Below are 19,901 nucleotides of genomic sequence, written 5' to 3' on the forward strand. Positions count from 1 at the left end.
GGACTAGGGAGGATCATGAGCAGCACCTGAGGACAATGCTTCAAACTTTGAGAGAAAAGAAGTTGTATGCAAAGTTCTCAAAATGTGAGTTCTGGTTTGATTCTGTGGCATTCTTAGGACATATTGTGTCGAGTGATGGCATCAAGGTGGATCCGAAGAAGGTGGAAGCAGTGCAGAGTTAGCCCAGACAGTCCTCAGCTACAGAGATCTAGTGTTTTCTTGGGTTGGCGGGTATTACCGTCGGTTTGTTGAGGGATTTTCTTCTATTGCAGCACCTATGACCAGGCTGACCTAGAAGGATGCTCCATTCAGTTGGATAGAGGAGTGTGAGGAGAGCTTTCAGAAGCTCAAGACAGCTTTGACTACAACCCAATATTGGTATTGCCTTCACGTTCGGGGTCTTATACAGTTTATTGTGATGCGTCGCGAGTTGGCCTCAGCGCGGTGTTGATGCAGGACCGTAGGGTGATTGCCTACGCATCCAGATAGCTGAAGGTGCATGAAAAGAACTATCCTGTCCACGACCTTGAGCTAGCAGCTATTGTTCAGGCCTTGAAGATTTGGAGGAACTATTTGTACGACGTTCTTTGTGAGATCTACACTGATCACCCGAGTTTGCAGCATCTGTTCAAGCAGAAGGATCTTAATTTGCGTTAGAGGAGGTGGTTAGAGCTGCTTAAGGATTATGACATAACCATTTTGTACCATCCCAGGAGAGGCAATATTATTGGGTACGGACTTGGTTCAAGATGCCTTGGAGAAGGTGAAGGTGATTTAGGACAGACTTCACACAGCCCATTCCAGACAGAAGAGCTATGCATACCGGAAGGTTCGCGATGTTGCATTCATGGTTGGAGAGCGGGTCCTGCTTCAGGTTTTGCCTATGAAGCGCGTTATGAGGTTAAGAAAGAGGGGAAAGCTGAGCCCAAGGTTTATTTGCCCCTTTGAGGTGTTGCGGCGAGTTAGGGAGGTTGCTTATGAGCTTGCCTTACCTCCCAGCCTAGAAGGAGTTCATCCGGTATTTCATGTTTCGATGTTCCGGAGGTATCATGGAGATCCGTCTCATGTGTTGGATTTCAGCTCAGTCCAGTTGGACAAGGATCTATCCTACATTGAGGAGCCAATGTCTATTTTGGACAGGCAGGTTTGGAAGCTGAGGTCAAAGAACATTGCATCAGTAAAGGTTCAGTGGTGGGGCCATCCAGTCAAAGAGGCAACTTGGGAGACCGAACAGGATATGCGCAACCGTTATCCTCACTTTTCACCACTTCTGGTATGTCTCTATGCTCGTTCGTGTATGAACGATTGTTTTACAAGGGGGAGGATGTAACGACCCGACCGGTCATTTTTAGAGTTATAGCCCCGATCCCCTATTAACTGCTTCTCCCATGTCTATTTCTCCTATTGTGTCTTGCCGGAAGGTTTCGTTTTGGTTTTTGGAGTGTTTTGGGACACTTAGTTCCTAAATAGAGGTTAGCTCCGTTGGATGTTTCAAGTTCTTTAAGTTTGAATCGAAGGATGATTTGTGATTTTAGCGTTGTTTGATGTGGTTTGAGGGATCGACTAAGTTTGTATGGTGTTTTAAGATTGGTTGGTATGTTTGGTTGAGGTCCCGAGGGCCTCGGGTGAGTTTCAGGTGCTTAACATACTAGTTTTTGGACTTGGAAGATAGCAGATTTCTGGTGTTTTTGTTGTAGACAATCCTTCATCGCGTTCGCGAAAGAGGTCTTGCGATCGCGTAGAGCATCTGGGAAAGGCAGCTGAGTTGTTCTTCACGTTCACGGCATCGTTCCCGCGTTCGCGAAGGTATGGAATACTAAGGCTACACGTTCGCGATAAGGACCTCGCGTTCGTGTAGAGTCAACGGTCTGGTGCGTTCCAACCATGTTAGCCTATGTATTTGCGATGAGTGTCCCACGTTCGCGTAAGGTCAGGCTAGTTGAGCTTTGCGTTCGCGACCAGTGCATTGCATTCGCGATGAGTATATTTTTGGTCTGAAGCAACTTGTGCTTCGCGAAAGCGAGGCTTTGACCGCGTTCGCGAAGAAGGATCACCTGGGCAGTACTTAAACATTTCAAAATCGAGGGTTAGCCATTTTTATCAAAATTTGAGTTTGGGAGCTCAGATTTGGACGAGATTTTGAGGGATTTTCAGAGATATCAATTTTGTAACGATTCTTAACTTGATTTTGATTATAATCCACTAATCTGTCATTAATTTTATCATTTAATTTCGGATTTGGGGTGAAAAATTGGGAAACATTGAGAAGAGTTCTTAGACCAAATTTTGGGGTTTTGATCGAGATTTTGGTATGGGAATTGAGTGAATTTGGTATGTTTAGGCTCGTGAGTGAATAGGTGTTCGTATTTTGTGACTTTTACCCGATTCAGAGACGTGGGTCCGGGGAGGCTTTTTGAGCGATTTTTCAATTTCTTGCATTAGCTTTGATTTCATTAGCTAGGTTAATTTGTTGTAGCTATATTTATGTTATGTAATTGGTTTTGGCTAGATTTGGGCCATTCAGAGTTGGATATTTGTGGAAAGAGCATTGTGGCAGATTGATTTGAGCTAGGTTTAAGTTAAGTGGCTTGCCTAACCTTGTGTGGGGGAACTCCCCTTAGGATTTGGTCTTGTTTAATATGTGAGCGTCGTGTACGTGAGGTGACGAGTACGTACACGGGCTATTTGTTGTAAAACTTCATTTTCACTAAGTCTTAACTTGTTTTCTCTGTATTTGAAATACACTAGCATATGTAGCTATCCTGTTTAGACTAGAATAGCATGCCTACTTGTTTAACTGCCTATTTGAACTCTGTACAGCATGTTTAGTGAAATTACCTGCTTTTCCTTGACTTGAACTTAGTCTAAACTGTAGGATTTCTTGCTGTAATTGTTATTTCGGTTGGTTGCACTGCATATTTATTTTGGGACTACGGAACGGTATTCCGGGAGATCCCCCTATTTTGTATATTTATTTTGGGACTACGGAATGGTATTCTAGTAGATCCCCCTGCACATTTACATTTGGGACTTCGGAATGGTATTTCAGGAGATCCCCTTGTACTGCATATTTATTTTGGGACTACGAAACGGTATTCCGGGAGATCCCCCTGCACATTTACATTTGGGACTGCGAGACGGTATCTCGGGAGATTCCCTTGTTGTTATCACTGTGTTCTGAGCTGTTGTCTTTCATTGATTCTATTCCTGTTAGATTTTCGTATTTATTTTACTGCGATATTTCATTCTGTCTTATTTCATTATACTTATACCAGTAGGGTCCTAACCTGATCTTGTCACTACTCGACCGAGGTTAGGCTTGGTACTTACTGGGTACTGTTGTGGTGTACTCATACCCTTTCCTACACATATGTTTCGTTTGTAGATCCAGATTTGTCTTACCAGCCTTAGCACTAGTTGCAGTCACTGGTGCTTATTGGAGACTTCAAGGTACATCTGCTCGTGCCCGCAGATCCTCGGAGTCCCCCTCTATCCCCCTATGTATAGAACAGTTAAGACTTCTTAGTAGTTTATGATTTGCGGTATTTCGGGTTTTGGGAATTGTTTTGTACATTTTCAGAAGTGATAATTGTATATGCCGAGTGGATTCAGTTGCTTATTAGATATTTTGTTACTGTTGGTAGTTAATGATCGTATTTTTGTTTTATTTCCGCAAAGTGTTAGGCTTACCTAGTCATAGAGACTAGGTGTTGTCACGACGGTTCACGAAGGGAGAAATTGGGTTGTGACAGTTGCAAAGCGAGGTAAGTATCGTGGTTAACCTTGACTTGAGGGAATAGAATCCCTGAATTATTTGCTATGTGAATTTCATATGCAACAATGTATAGGCTAGGTGACGAGTGCCTATACTTTGTCAATTTAATTGTTTGCTTAATTATTTAAACATCTTAAATTGTTTTAAGACACGAATTAGTTGCTATAATAATTGTTTCTCTCCTATTTCTTGTCAAATATTAATTCTTGAATTTCTGTAATAATTGTCACATGCTTATTTGATTTATGTGTCTTAATTGCTACTTGATATTTAGCATATTAAATATTATACTGCCTATTTTCTCCCTGATTTCCATAATTAATTGCTACTTGTCATTGTTTGTTTCATAAATGAATTATAATTATTGTATGCCTTGATGCTTAATAGTTTCTCATTGAACGTGATATTTATTGGAGTATTTTTATTACATTTAAGAGTTGTCAAAATATATTGATATGGGGGGGATCGGGTTGCACGCCGCAACGGAAATGAAAATAAATATATAGGGGGCTTGGGTTGCACGCCGCAACAGAGTTGTTTAAAGTTTATATTGGGGGCTCGGGTTGCACGCCGCAACAGATTTATTTAAAGTTTATATTATTGGAGTGGGTTGCACACCGCAACGGAAATTTATTGAGGAACTATATTGTTGGGGTGGGTTGCACGCCACAACAAAATTGATTGAAATAAATATATTGGAGGAACCGGTTGCACGCCGCAACATAATTAATTGAAATGAATATATAGGAGGATCGGGCTGCACGCCGCAACAGAATTGAATGTGAATATATTGTGGCATCGGGTTGCACGCCGCAACGAAAAATTAATTGAAATAATAATTGGTTATGACTGCCGAGTTGGCTTCAATTGTTGAAAAGAGATACCTATTTTATTTCTATTATTGTTGTTATTGTTATTATTGCGTACAGATTAATATAAGTGACCTGCCTTAGCCTCGTCACTACTTCGTAGAGGTTAGGCTCAGCACTTACCAGTACATGTGGTTGGTTGTACTGATACACACTCTGCACTTCTTGTGTAGATTGCGGAGTTGGTCCCAACGGCGTACCATAGACTTGCTTAGATTTTAGCTACCCAGAGGAGACTTGAGGTATAACTGCACAACGTCCGCAGTTCTGAAGTCTCTGTCTACTTTATTTTAGTTGTGTTTTTTCTTTCAGACAGTTTTAGTTTATTCAGACCCTAATTTATATCATTATAGAAGCTCATGCACTTGTGACTCCAGTTCTTCTATGGTATTTAGATATCGCGATTATTATGGATTATTTCAGACATTATTTCCGCATTTGTTTCCTTGGTATTAATTAATTTAAAATTGTAACGACCCGACTTGTTATTTTAAGGATTAGCGTCTCGTTCAACGAATTAAGGTCATGAGCAACTTTGTGATATGTATTATGACTTGCGTGTGTGGTCGAGTTTGGTTTTCGGATGATTCGGGATTAAATTGAAAGAACAATTCTCATTTTTTTGAAGCTTAAAATGAAAAGAGTTGACTGGAGTTTGACTTTTGAGGAAACGACTCCGGAATAGAATTTTGATGATGGCAATAGCTTCGTATGGTGATTTCGTACATAGGCGTGTGTCTGGATTTTGATTTAGAAGTCCGTACGACAATTCGACGCATTTTGGCGAAAGTTGGAAAATAGAAGATTTTTGGAGAGTTCGACCGAAGGTTAAATTTTTGATAACGAGGTCGGATTTCAATTTCGGAAATTGGAACAGCTCCGTTATGTCATTTATGACTTGTGTGAAAAATTTGAAGTCAATCAGACTTGATTCGATAGGTTTTGGCATCGGATGTCGAAGTTAGAATTTCTTAGTTTCATTAAGTTTGAATTGGGGAATGATTCGTGATTTTAGCATTGTTTTATGTGATTTGAGGCTTCAACTAAGTCCGTAATATATTTTGAGACTTGTTGGTATGTTCAGACGGGTTCCCGAGTGGCTCGGGTGAGTTTCGGGGTGGTTTCGAACCATTTCTAGGCCATTTTTGGTTGCTGGTTTTTGGCCACAGAGGTATGCATCGCGATCGCGGATAAACGGTCGCGATCACGAAGAGCAATTTTGCTGTCTGGACACTGTGAATCGCGATCGCGGACACCCTACTTTGGAATCTCATATCACGCAATCTATAAGGAATTTGGAGATGATCTAAAAATGAAAGTTGTAGCCTTTTGTATCTAGTTTTCATAAATGTAAACCATGTGTCATTTGAAGTTGTGTACAAAATGTTATGGTAGATATACTACATGCTATCTAGGAAGAGTTTGAACATCTTTGTTGCATAGGGCTGACTTTGGAAGCTTATATATAGAAATCTATAAGGAATTGGGAGATGAGTAACAAAGGAACGTTATAGCCCTTGGAGTCTAGTGTTCAGAAAGTTAAACCATTAATCACTTGGAGATTTGTACAAAATGTTATAACCATTATACTAGAGGCTGTCTAGAAGGGCTAGGGACTTGTTCTTCGCGATCACAAAGAATTTTTCGTGATCGCGAAAGGAAAATTTTGGGATGAGAAACATTGTGCTTCACGATCACGAAGAGTAATACCTGGACAGTAGCTATATTTCGAGGTTTCAGCCATTTTTAACATATTTGGAGCTATGGAGCTCGGATTGAAGCGATTTTGAGGCGATTTTCACCATATGGATTGGGGGTAAGTGTTCTATATCCTAAAGTAATTATACTTCATGATTCTATGGTTATATTCATCATTTATTTCATATTTAAATGGAAGAAATCAAGATATTTGTAAAATAATCCAAAAATGAATATTTAAGATTTGGAGGTCGAGTTGTTTCCGATGAGTTTTAATGAAGTTATACAATTAATTTGGATAGATTTGAGCTGTCCGGAGGTCAATTCAAGCAAGAAGGCAATTTTAGAATATCGACATAACTTCAAAAAAGGTAAGTATCTTGCCTAACCTTGAGTGGGGGAATTACCCCTTAGGCATTGAGTCTTATGTGGAAATTGTGTAATTGAAACCATATACGCGAGGTGACGAGTACGTACTTGGTTTATATGTGCATATTATATCGGTTGAAATTCGTAGACGCCCTTAAGTATTAAATTGGAAAATTGTTGTAACTTATTAAATCCCTTATTTGTCATGCCTCATTCCTTGTTTGCCGAGGTTATTTTTATATGATAATTTGGTGTGATTGCCACTTGACTTTTATGTGAACTCTGTGTTTGTTTGAGTTTCCATTTTATGAAAAACACTTTTATTATTGATTTTACCTACAAATAATTTAAATGGAAAATTTAGTCAATAAGATGAATAAATCTATTTATTTCTTGAAGTTGTGATTTAAAAGAGGTGTTGTTCCTTGATGAATTATTTTTCAGTTCACGTTGTTGAAAATTTGGTATTGAATTATAAAGGTCGTGAATCATATTGAGGCAAAGTGCCAAATTGTAAAATATTATTCGGTTGAGTTGTTCACTCCCGAACATTTTGTTAAGATGTTGTACATATTATGATCGAGTCGTGGACTCCTTATTGTAGAAAAATAATGTATTGTTGATTTCTATGAAAAGTTGTAATATTTGAGCAATTGATGAGCAATTTGTGATATGTAGTAATATTTGAGCACTTGATATGCAATTTGTGATATGTTGTAATATTTGAGCACTTGATGTACAATTTTTGATATGTTGTAATATTTGAGCACTTGATGTGCAAGTTGTATTATGCGGTGATATTTGGGCACTTGAGGTGCGATTTGTGAAATATTGTGATATTGATACACATGCAGTGATATAAGGTCAGGGTGTTGAAACGCATGCGGTGAGATAAGGGTGGCTTGAAATGCGTGGCTAGTAGAGGAACTACTAGAAGTCATGCGGTATGATAAGGGTGGCTAAAATGCGGGATGCTATTTTGGAAAAAATGATTTCTTTAAACATTAAATGTGAAGGCTCCCGCGGTGATATAAGAAAATGAGATATTGTGAATTTATTTATGATTTAGGACTACAGGGCGGTACCTCGGGAGTGCCCTGCTGATATTTCTTTATTTATGTTCTTATCTTGGGTGATTTTGTTTCATTTAATATGTAAATTATTTTCTTCTTTTGTGATGTACTACTTGACTTTATTATTATGTGTTTTGTGCTCCTAGTTGTATTGTGTTGGCTTTGGCGATTTAGCACGAGACTCTGAAAAAGTATATTTATGATTTTTCTTACTGATTTTCGATGATTGAGTTAATTTAAATAAAAGAAATTATTATTATATTTTAAATTAAATAGTTTTACATCCAAATCAGTAGTTTATCCGATTCTTTAATTTAAGTGCAATGTTATTTCCTTCACCCAAATAATTTCTAAAATAAATTCATTTCTTTGTTGATTTCTTACTTGATTTAAAAATTGTAAACTCACTTTAGTGAAAATAAATTGATCATGTGGATATTTTATACATTGATATTATTGGCACGTGAGTTGTCCGTGCAGTTGTGATAAAAATATGGGCACGAGGTACCGTGGAAATATGGAAGTGGGCTGAGACCCGTATGTTTATGATTTTGAAATGAGGTGTCACAAGGTGACTTTTATTTGAAAGAATTATATTCAAAATATTATTTCAACGAATTATATTCGAAAGAATTATATGTGAAAGATTTATATTTGAAGGACATGTTTAATTGGTTGTACTTGTGTTCCTTATTCGTTCGAGTGCTAATTATGGTGTTCTTGTTGCCTTGCTGTTTATATCACTGGTTAATTTTGTTGTTATTATTGCTAGTTATTTTCCAGTACTATTGTATACTGCTATATTGCTCTTGTTATTTGACTAGTGAGTGATTTGACTGTACCTCGTCACTACTCCACCGAGGTTAGTCTTGATACTTATTGGGTACCGACCGTGGTGTACTCATACTACACTTCTGCACATTTTTGTGCAAAGCTAGGTATTGGAGATATAGGACTCGGGCAGAGTTAGTGTGTTAATCGCAAGGATTCAAGGTAGAGCTGCTTGGTCGTCGCAGTCCCTTGGAGTCTTTCCATTTTATTGTACTATTAATTATTATTTGAACAGTATTGTATATTCGATCCTTGAGATCATTTCATAAATCTAGTTAGATTTCGTAACTCAGTATTACCAGTCTTGGGAGGGGTTATATTTGTAAGTATTTCCGCTGTTGGTTTATACCAAATAATGGCTTGAATTTTAATTATAATCGGCTTACCTAGTCTTAGAGACTAAGTGTCATCACGACGCCTGTGGCGGGATTTGGGTCATGACAAGTTGGTATCAGAGCTCTAGGTTCATAGGTTCTACGAGTCACGAACGAGTTTAGTAGAGTCTTGCGGATCGGTACGGAGACGTCTGTACTTATCTTCGAGAGGCTACAGAGCTAGTAGGAAAATTTCCACTTCTTTCATTCCTTATCTTGCGGTATTTATTCAGCTTGAAACATATATCTTATGTTCTTTTGCATCCATTCGTGTATGAAATTGCGCACTCGGTATCAAGTATGCGCCAACGGTTCATGATACTACATAGGGGTTATAAGGGATCCAGGGTTGCTCAACCATTGTTATAATGTGTCGTCCAGATCGAGGATGAGGAAGTATTGAGAGATCATTCAGTTGTGCACATGGGGGTGCAACAGGTTCTGATGTCTGGTTGATAAGTATGATGTTGAGAAGGTTTAATTAATTGCCTAATCGTCACAATCGTGGTAGGTTCATGAGGAGGATGTAGATCTGAAGATAGTTAGTGATATTAGAGACTATGTAGTTTGTCTGGGATTTCTATTTAGCGAAGGGTACATACTTGCAGCCAAGGCACTCGAGGAAGAGAGTTTAATTATCACGAGGATGACATGCGCCAAATAAATGGCTTGAGTTCGCTTATGACAGGTGTCGTACGAGCGATGAAGGTTAGTATTGTATATCATCGGACTGTGTCCTATAGCTTCGCGCCAAGTGAGGGGAGTCCACTATCAACGATCAGATTGTGGGGTTATGTGTTATATCAGTTTTGGCCTGAGATGCATTTATGTAGTATTGAAAGGTTCTCCGAAATTTGTATATGATTAAGAGCTGAGATTTGTATGGGATGATGCTGGGACTTTCGATATGCCCGCTTCCTTAATAATTCTACATTTCAGTACCAGCGAGGTCACAGAAACAATTTCAGAATACTCGGGGTGCTACAGTAAGTTCTTTTAATGCACCACCGGCACGAGGTTCCTATAATGGTTGTTCCAGTTATCCGACAGAGACTCGGTACGAGCAGCCAAACCCATATAGGGGTTGTTATCAATATGATTGTACTAGGCAATTCATGAGAGAATGTCCCAGACTTGGGAGAGACGGATTTCATCAGAATACTTAGGCTACAAGCTTTATTCTAGTTAATACTGCACGTGCATAACCAGTTAGGGTGGAGGACAGGTGGGTTGAGGGAACCTAAGAGGGGGAGGCCCGACCCGTTGATATAGTTGCTATGACTTGGTTGAGGCCAATACACCAGATGGTGTCGTACATGCATGATTTAATTTATAATAAAATGAGAACTATTCTTATTTTGATTCAATCCTGATTATGGAGGTGAGACCTCCTATCGTGCTCTATATAGGGCGAGTTTGTGATTTGTGCACCACTCACGCGTTTACCCCTGTTGGGAGATTTGATGATGTTAGCCCGTGTCTATTATTTTTATTTTTGTTCACTATTGAGGGCTATAAGTCCAAAAATAACTTTCTATTACTCACTACAGTGGATTTTGATGTGATTTCGGAATAATTGATTTTAATTTTATGAATTATGCGCCCTATTGGTATGGTGGTTCATTATGTATTGTGAAAACTGTTTACGGAATTTATTGAAAAGAAGAAAGAGAGGGAATGGAAAATTTCAGTTGGCACAATGTGCAAAATACCTATGAGGACGAGATCTTCGCATTTTTATATGATGTGAAATATTTAAACCAAACTTCAAGCCATAGTGAAAGTTAAATAAGGACGAGGTCCTTGTGGTAAAATATTTATGTGTTTAAATTCTTCCTTTATGAAATTTAAATTTGTACTATAGTATTAATAAGGAGTCATGCCTGTTAGACTTATTCGATAATTTTGTATGTATCTTCTGTGCATATTTAGCCATATTTGTGCTGTAAATATTGAGTGTTAGCCTACGAGGTGAGTGCCCAGGTGACGTTAAATGTGACTCGTTAACTCAGGTAAATAATTATGAGGTGTTCATGCCTCGTGTCTTGTTATAGTAAGGTGAAGGTCTGAAACGAGATTTTTGTTAACATGAGGTTAATTGACGATGTTGTAATTGATTATGAACAACTATTATGACTAAAGATGTGATTGTGGGCATACGTATAATGTGTGTGTAGGCACAAAAAAATATTGCTATAGCCGGTTGAGACTAACACAATGTGTTAATATGAAAATCGAGCCTTTTTGAAATTATTGGAGTGTAGGAAATTGTCTTCAAAGTTTATAAATGAGGATAAAAGAAATAATCTCATCTGCGGTGGCGTTGTCGGATCCATGTTACATTTGTGGTAAAGTAGAATCACTCGCGGGTATGTGTGTAATAATACACTCAGTAATTTAATGTCCTCAAAAAGATTCTTGGCACGTTCGAGGACGAACGTATGTTTAAGAGGGGGGGGGATGTAATGACCCGACTTGTCGTTTTAACGATTAACAAATCATTCAACAACTTAAGGTCATGAGCAACTTTGTGATGTGTATTATGACTTGCGTGTGAGGTCGAGTTTGGTTTTCGAATGATTCAGGATTAAATTAAAAGAATAATTCTCATTTTTTTGAAGCTTAAAATGAAAAGAGTTGGCTGGAATTTGACTTTTGAGGAAACGACCCCGGAATGGAATTTTGATGATGTCATTAGTTTCGTATGGTAATTTCAGACTTAGGCGTGTGTCCGTATTTTGATTTGAAAGTCCGTAGGAAAATTCAACGTATTTTGGCGATAGTTGAAAAATAGAAGATATTTGGAGAGTTCGACCGAAGGTTAAATTTTTGATAATGTCACGACCCCAAATTTTCTCCGTAGGAGGTCGTGATGGCACCTAGTCTCTAAGACTAGGTAAGCCTATCAATGCGGAATAATAATAGAAATCTGAAATAAATAAATTATAATTTAAACAATTTCAACTCCCAAAATCCGGTAGAAATAAGTCACAAACTTCTAAGAATTTATCCTCAATGTCTCTATATATCAAGGACTAAAGAAATAAGGAAACAACATGATAATGATAGACGGGGACTTTGGAGTTTGCGGACGCTAACAAATATACCTCGAAGTCTCCGTACATCGGTAACTCATTGATGTCTGGGCTGGTTAGATGTACCTGGATTTGCAAAAAAGGATATGCAGAAGCATAGTATTAGTAGACCACATCGGTACCCAGTAAGTGCCAAGCCTAACCTCGGTAGAGTAGTGATGAGGTCAGGTCAGGCCTTACTGAAAAAATAAATAATTGCATGGTAAAAATGTTTAACAATATAATAAGATAAAATGACAATGAAAATGAGTCAAGTAGTATGTCACCATTTAATTACACCAAATAATGGCAATTAATACCACGCGAAAACAAAACAGAATTTATTTTCAACTTTAAGAAAATTCACAACAATAATCAAAGGCAACTGCGGCCATAAATCAATATCAATAAGGGCACTCCCGAGATACCGCCTCGTAGTCCCAAATCATAAATAAATTCACAATATCTCATTTCTTTATATCACCGCGGAAGCCTTCACAATTTATTTTAAAGAAAATATTTTTTTCGAAATAGCATCCCGCGTTTTAGCCATCCTTATCACACTGCATGACTTCTAGTAGTTTTTTCTACTAGCCACGCGTATCAATCCACCCTTATCTCATCGTATGCGTTTCATAACCCAGACCTTATACCACCGCATGCATATCAATAACATAATATATCACAATTTGCACCTCAAGTACCCAAATATTTCAATTTGCCAAAATAAATCAACAACAATATTTTTCCATAATAAAGAGCTCACGACTCATGCCAAAATAATTCAGCAATAATATTTTTCCACAATAAAGAGCTCATGACTCCAACACAATGAGTACGAAATCTCACAAAAATATTCGGGAATAAATAACTCAACAAAATAGTATTTCAAACTTTTTGTACGTTGCTTCAAAACCAAATTTAAAATTTCAAATAATTCATATTAATAATATTTAATTTAAAGAAAATCAACCTTCAATAATGCACAGAATAAAAGAAACCAAGTTTCAACTAAATCGGTAAAACAATTAGCAGGAAAAGATCAAACAAATTTAAAATATAAACATTTAAATCAATGATGAAGAATATAACAAGGTAAAATTATTTAATTAATATGCAATAGCGATCTACACAATTTAAAGACATACCTCGTGTACACGACTTTCAACACATTTCAATTTATCACTTCAATACCAATCCTAGGAGAAATTTTCCCCACACAAGGTGACAAGTCACTTACCTCGACTTGCTCCAATTTAACCAAGTAGTATGCTTTTTTCTCGATTTTCCGACTTCGATCGACTCGAATCTAGTCATAATTAATTCGATACAGTCAACAAAAATTATAGAATCAATTCCATAAGAAAATACTATATTGTTTAATAAAAATCCGAAATTAACTCAAAAATTATCCGTGGGGCGTGGGGCCCACGTCTCAGAATCCGGCGAAAGTTACGAAATATGAACATCCGTTCAACCACGAGTAACCATACCAAAATAACTAAATTCCTATAACAATTCGACCCTCAAATCTATCCAAGAGGGTTTTCAAATCTTTCCAACTTAAATCACCAATTAATTGTTAAAACTAGTGATGGATTCGGGTAATCTAACCAAGATTGATTTAAGAACACTTACCCCGATGTTTTCTCTGAAAATCTCCCAAAACTCGCAACAATCCGAGCTCCTAATTGTTAAAAATGGAAAATGGGACGAAGTCCTATATTCAGAACTTAAACATTCTGCCCAGGCTTTTTCTTCTATGTGATCGCGGCCAAAGGCACGCGATCGCGAAGAACAAAATAAAGTTGCCCAGAATTAACTCTACGCGATCGCGGATATCCCCACGTGATCGCAAAGCACAGATTTCCCAGCTCTATGCGATCACCGCCCTCTTCACGCGATCGCATAGAGCAAATGCGTGACCTTCACTTCTGCTCCGCTACTCTACGCGAACGCGACCTTCTTCATGCGTTCGTGAGTCACAAAATACCAAAGATACGCGATCACATCCCACTTCACGCGATAGCGAAGCACAAAACTCAGCAGCCCTCAATTAACCCTACGCGATCGCATACCTTCTCACACGATCGCGTAGAGGGAAACCAGAATCTGCAGAAACCAGAACTTCAGCTATCAAGCCAAGTCCAAAAATGATCTGTTAGGCATCCGAAACTCACCCGAGCCTTTTGGGACCTCAACTAAATATACCAACAAGTCCTAAAACATCATACGGACTTAGTCGAGTCTTCAAATCTCATCCAAAAATACTAAAAACACGAATCATACATAGATTCAAGCCTAATGAACTTTGAAACTTTCAATTTCTACAAACGATGCCGGAACCTATCAAATCATGTCCGATTGACCTCAAATTTTGCATGCAAGTCATAAATAACAGAGCTATGGAAATTTTCGAAACTGGATTCCTACCCCAGTATCAAAAAGTCAACTCCCCGGTCAAACTTCCAAACTTAAATTTCTATTTTAGCCATTTCAAGCCTAATTTAACTATGAACTTCCAAATAAAATTCCGAACACGCTCCTAAGTCCAAAATCACCATACAGAGCTATTGGAATCATCAAAATTCTATTTTGGGGGTCGTTTTCTCAAAATGTTGACCGAAGTCAAACTTAGCATTTTTAAGTCCAACTCAAGGAACCAAGTGTTCCGATTTCAACCCGAACACTTCCAAATCTCGAACCAAACATCCCCGCAAGTCATAAATTTATAAAAGCACATATGTAGAGTTTTATTTAGGGGAACGAGATTCTAAAAGTAAAAATGACAGGTTGGGTCATTACATTCTCCACCTCTTAAACAAACGTTCATCCTCGAACGGGTTTAGAATTATACCTGGAGTGGTGAAAAGATGAGGATAGCGCATCTCATGCTCGATCTCCCAAGTCGCCTCCTCGACCGGATGACCCCCCCACTGAACCTTGACGGAAGCAATGTTCTTTAACCTCATCTTTCGAACCTGCCTGTCCAAAATAGCCATTGGTTCCTCAACATAAGATAGATCCTTGTCCAACTGAACTGAACTGAAGTCTAACACATGAGACGGATCGCCGTGATTTTTTTGAAGCATAGAAACATGGAATACCGGATGAACTGCAGAGAGACTAGGTGGTAGTGCAAGTATGTAAGCCACCTCTCCAACTCTTTCAAGAATCTCAAAAGGCCCAATATACCTAGGGCTCAACTTGCCCTTCTTCCCGAACCTCACCACACCCTTCATAGGCGAAACTCGGAGCAGGACCCGCTCACTAACCATGAATGCAACATCACAAACCTTCCGATCCGCATAACTCTTCTGTCTAGATTGGGCTGTACGAAGTCGATCCTGGATCATTTTAACCTTTTCCAAGGCATCCTAAACCAAGTATGTACCCAATAGCCTAGCTTCGCCCGGTTCGAACCAACCCACTGGAGACCGGCATTGCCTACCATACAAGGCCTCATATAGAGCCATCTGAATGCTCGACTGATAACTGTTATTGTAAGAAAACTCCGCAAGTGGTAAGAACTGATCCCAAGCACCCCCAAAATCTATCACACACGCCCGAAGCATATCCTCCAATATCTGAATAGTGCGTTCGGACTGCCCGTTCGTCTGAGGGTGAAGCGCTGTACTCAACTCTACCCGAGTACCCAACTCTCACTGTACAACCCTCCAAAACCGTGAGGTAAACTATGTACCCCGGTCAGAGATGATAGATACTGGTACGCCGTGAAGTCTAACAATCTCGCGAATATAGATTCAAGCCAACTGCTCGGAAGAGTAGGTAGTCATCATATGAACGAAATGAGATGACTTGGTCAACCTATCCACAATCACCCAAACTGCATCAAACTTCCGCTGAGTCCGTGGAAGTCCAACAACGAAATCCATAGTGATCTGCTCCTATTTCCATTCTGGAATCTCTAACTTCTAAAGTAATCCACCCGGTTGCTGATGCTCATATTTCACTTGTTGACAATTTTGACACCGAGCTACATACTCCACTATGTCTTTCTTCATCCGCCTCCACCAATAATGCTGCCTCAAGATCTGATACATCTTTGCACCACCCGGATGAATGGAGTACTGCGAACTGTGAGCCTCATGGATAATCAACTCATGCAAACCATCTACATTAGGCACACATAGCCTTCCCTGCATCTGTAATACATCGTCATCTCTCATAGTGACCTCCTTGGCATCTCCGTGCTGAATTGTGTCCTTAAGAACAAGCAGATGTGGGTCATTGTACTGACGCTCCCTGATATGATCATATAGAGAAGACTGGGAAACCACACAAGCCAAAATTCAGCTCGGCTCAGAAACATTCGATCTAATAAATTGATTGGCCAAGGCCTGAACATCCAAGGCTAAAGGCCTCTCTGCTACCGGTAAATATGCTAAGCTTCCCAAACTCTCTGCCTTACGACTCAAGGCATCAGCCACTACATTAGCCTTCCAGGGATGATAGAGAATGGTGATATCATAATCCTTAAGCAACTCCAACCATCTCCGCTGCCGTAAATTAAGATCCTTCTATTTAAACAGATGTTGTAGACTCCGGTGATCGGTGTAGACCTCACAATGGACACCGTACAAATAATGACGCTAAATCTTCAAGGCATGAACAATAGCTGCTAACTCAAGGTTGTGGATCGGATAATTCTTCTCATGTACCTTTAACTATCTGGACGCATAGGCAATCACCCTACCGTCTTGCATCAACACTACGTCGAGATCAATATGCGACGCGTCACAATACACAGTATAAGTCCCTGAACCCGTAAGTAATACCAATACTGGGGCTGTAGTCAAAGTTGTCTTGAGCTTTTGGAAACTCTCCACACATTCCTTGGTCCACCTGAACGGAGCACCCTTCTAGGTCAATTTGGTCCTAGATGCAGCAATTAAGAGAAACCCTCTACAAATCGGCGATAATACCCTGCCAAACCAAGGAAACTCTGGATTTTTGTAGCTTAGGATGGTCTGGACTAACCCTGCACTGCCTCAATCTTCTTCAGATCTACCTTGATCCCCTCACACGAAACTATATGACCCAAAATTCCCACTGAATCAAGCTAGAATTCACACTTTGAAAATTTAGCATATAACTTCTTTTCTCTCAAAGTCTAAAGCACAGCCCTCAGGTGCTGTTCATGATCTTCCCGACTCCGGGAGTACACCAGAATGTCGTCAATAAACTTAATGACGAAAGAGTCAAGATAAGGCTGAAATACACTGTTCATCAGATGTATAAATGATGCTGGGGCATTGGTCAGCACAAAAGACATCACAAGGAACTCGTAATGACCATACCGAGTCCTGAAAGTAGTCTTCGAGATATCGGGTTCCCGAATTTTCAACTGATGATAGCCTGAACGCATGTCAATTTTAGAGAATACGTGGCAATGGATACCTTTTCTTCACTGTAACCTTGTTCAGCTAACGGTAATCAATACACATCCGCATAAAACCATCATTCGTCTTCACAAATAAGACAGAAGCACCCCAAGGCGATACACTGGGCCGAATGAAGCCTTTATCAAGCAATTCCTGTAACTGTTCTTTTAATTCTTTCAACTCTGCTGGGGCCATATGATATGGTGGAATAGAAATGGGCTAAGTGACCGATAACAAATCAATGCCAAAGTTAATATACCTGTCGGGTGGCATACCCGAAAGATCCACTGGAAATAAATCAGGTAAATCCCTTACTACAGGAACTGAGTCCATGGTAGGTGTATCAATACTAACATCTCTCACATAGGCTAGATATGCATCACACCCCTTCTAAACCATTTGTTGAGCTTTAAGAAATGAAACAACCCTACTACGAACATGATCCGAGGTACCTTTCCACTCTAGACGTGGTAGACCTAGCATAACCAGCATCACCGTCTTGGCATAACAATCAAGAATAGCGTGATAGGGCGACAAACAGTCCATGTCCAAAATAATATTGAAATCCACCATACTGAGCAATAATAAATCAACTCTGGTCTCAAAACCACTGATAACAATTAAACACGACCGATACACATGGTCCATAATAATAGATTCACCAACGGGTGTAGATACATAAATAGAAGAACTCAAGAAATCATGTGATATACCCAAATACGGGGCAAAATAAGATGACACATAAGAATAAGTGGAGCCTGGATAAAATAAGACTGATGCATCTCTATGACATACCAGAATACTACCTGTGATAATAGAATCGGATTCAACGGCCTCTATCTTAGCAGGAAGGGCATAATATCTGGCCTGGCCTCCACCGGTCCGACCTCCACCTCTAGCTGGTTGTGCAAGTGGAGTGGCAACTGGTGCAGTAATCATGGCCTGAGAAGTCTGAGGGCCCTATGGAATAGGTGGGGCTTAAGAAATCTATGGAGGTGTGCCCCTCCTAAATCTGGGAAAAACTCTCATAATATGACGAGTGTCACCACACTCAAAACAAGCCCACAGAGGATATGACTGCTGGTACTGGCTCGGGCCTGATCGACTAGACTGCCCGCTAAAAGCACCCTGTATAGGAGGTACAGTAGACATTGTCGGTGTATAATATAGAGCTTGAGGTGTGGGAGTTGCCGGAATACCACTAGAAGCTGGAAGTGCTGAATGAATAGGACGGCTCACATAACCTCTACCATGACGGGCTACAACTAGGGCACAGGAATTATTATATGTGCCAAAATCTCGGGGTCTCTTAGCTTCCCTCTCTTCCCTCTCCCGAGTCCGCATACTATCCAATATTCTAGCAATTGATACCACCTATTGGTATGTGATGTTTATATCTAGCTCTCGGGCCATACTGAATCTGATACTAGGGTGGAGACCCTCAATAAATCTGCGAACCTGCTCTCGAACAGTAGCAACTAAGGCTGGTGCTAGGCAACTCACTAAATGGGACCGCATACTCTGACACGATCATAGAACCCTAGTACAACTGCTCCAACTCTGCGTGCCATGCATCTCTAAGACTCTGAGGAACATACTCCCTTAAGAACATATCTGATAATTGAGTCCAAGTGAGTGAAGATGCCTTAGCGGGACTATCCAACTCATATGCCCGCCACCACTGGTAGGCTTCTCCTCTAAACTGGAATGTCATGAAATAAACCCCATTGGAATCCACAATACCTATAGTACGAAGGATAGAGTGACATTCCTACAAAAAACCCTGCTCCCCCTCTGAAACTGCTGTCCTAATCTCAGGCCGAACTGGCAGCACTGGTATAACTTTTGGGCATGGTCAACTTGGGCCCATGGCTCTGGGGTACGAGCGGCGAGAGTCTTTGCTTCTCCCCCGGCCTAAGATGTGGTAGGAGCAAGTAGAATTAACCCTGCCTGAGCTAGAGTGCCAAACATGCTCAAAAACTGGGCAAGAGTCTCCTGAAGTGCATGAGTAGTAACAGGCATCTCAGGTGCCTGCTCTCCAACTGTAGCTACTGGTGGCTCTGGTGCATCTGCTCGTGCAGGTGCTCTGGCTGCACCACGTGGTCTTCCTCGATCTCTGGCTCAGCCTCTGCCCGGACCCCGACCTCTTGCGGCTCTAACAGGAGGCGCGAGTGTCTGATCATCAAATCCAGTTATGCGTGTCCTCACCACCTGTGAGAGAATAGAAAGATAATGGTTTAGAACTTTGAAATCAACAATTACGCACGATAAGGAATCAAAGAAGTGAATATTTTTTCTAACAGTTCCATAGCCTCCCGAAGATAAGTGCAGACATCTCCGTACCGATCTGTAAGACTCTACTAAACCTGCTTGTGACTCGTAACACCTATGAACCTAGTGCTCTGATACCAACTTGTCACGACCCCAAATTCC

At 39.9% G+C, this 19,901-nt stretch overlaps 1 protein-coding gene across 1 annotated transcript in view; it reads left to right on the plus strand.

The window, feature by feature from the left end:
- Nucleotides 1-847: 847 nt before the first annotated feature.
- LOC138903311 (uncharacterized) overlaps nt 848-19,901 on the plus strand; it is a 39,325-nt gene continuing 20,271 nt past the window's right edge. The window contains exon 1 of the mRNA XM_070191257.1: nt 848-1,273. Coding sequence (XP_070047358.1) covers nt 848-1,273 — 426 coding nt within the window. The remainder of the gene's footprint in view (nt 1,274-19,901) is intronic.

This window comes from Nicotiana tomentosiformis, chromosome 12 (genome assembly GCF_000390325.3).
Source record: "Nicotiana tomentosiformis chromosome 12, ASM39032v3, whole genome shotgun sequence".
NCBI lineage: Eukaryota > Viridiplantae > Streptophyta > Magnoliopsida > Solanales > Solanaceae > Nicotiana > Nicotiana tomentosiformis.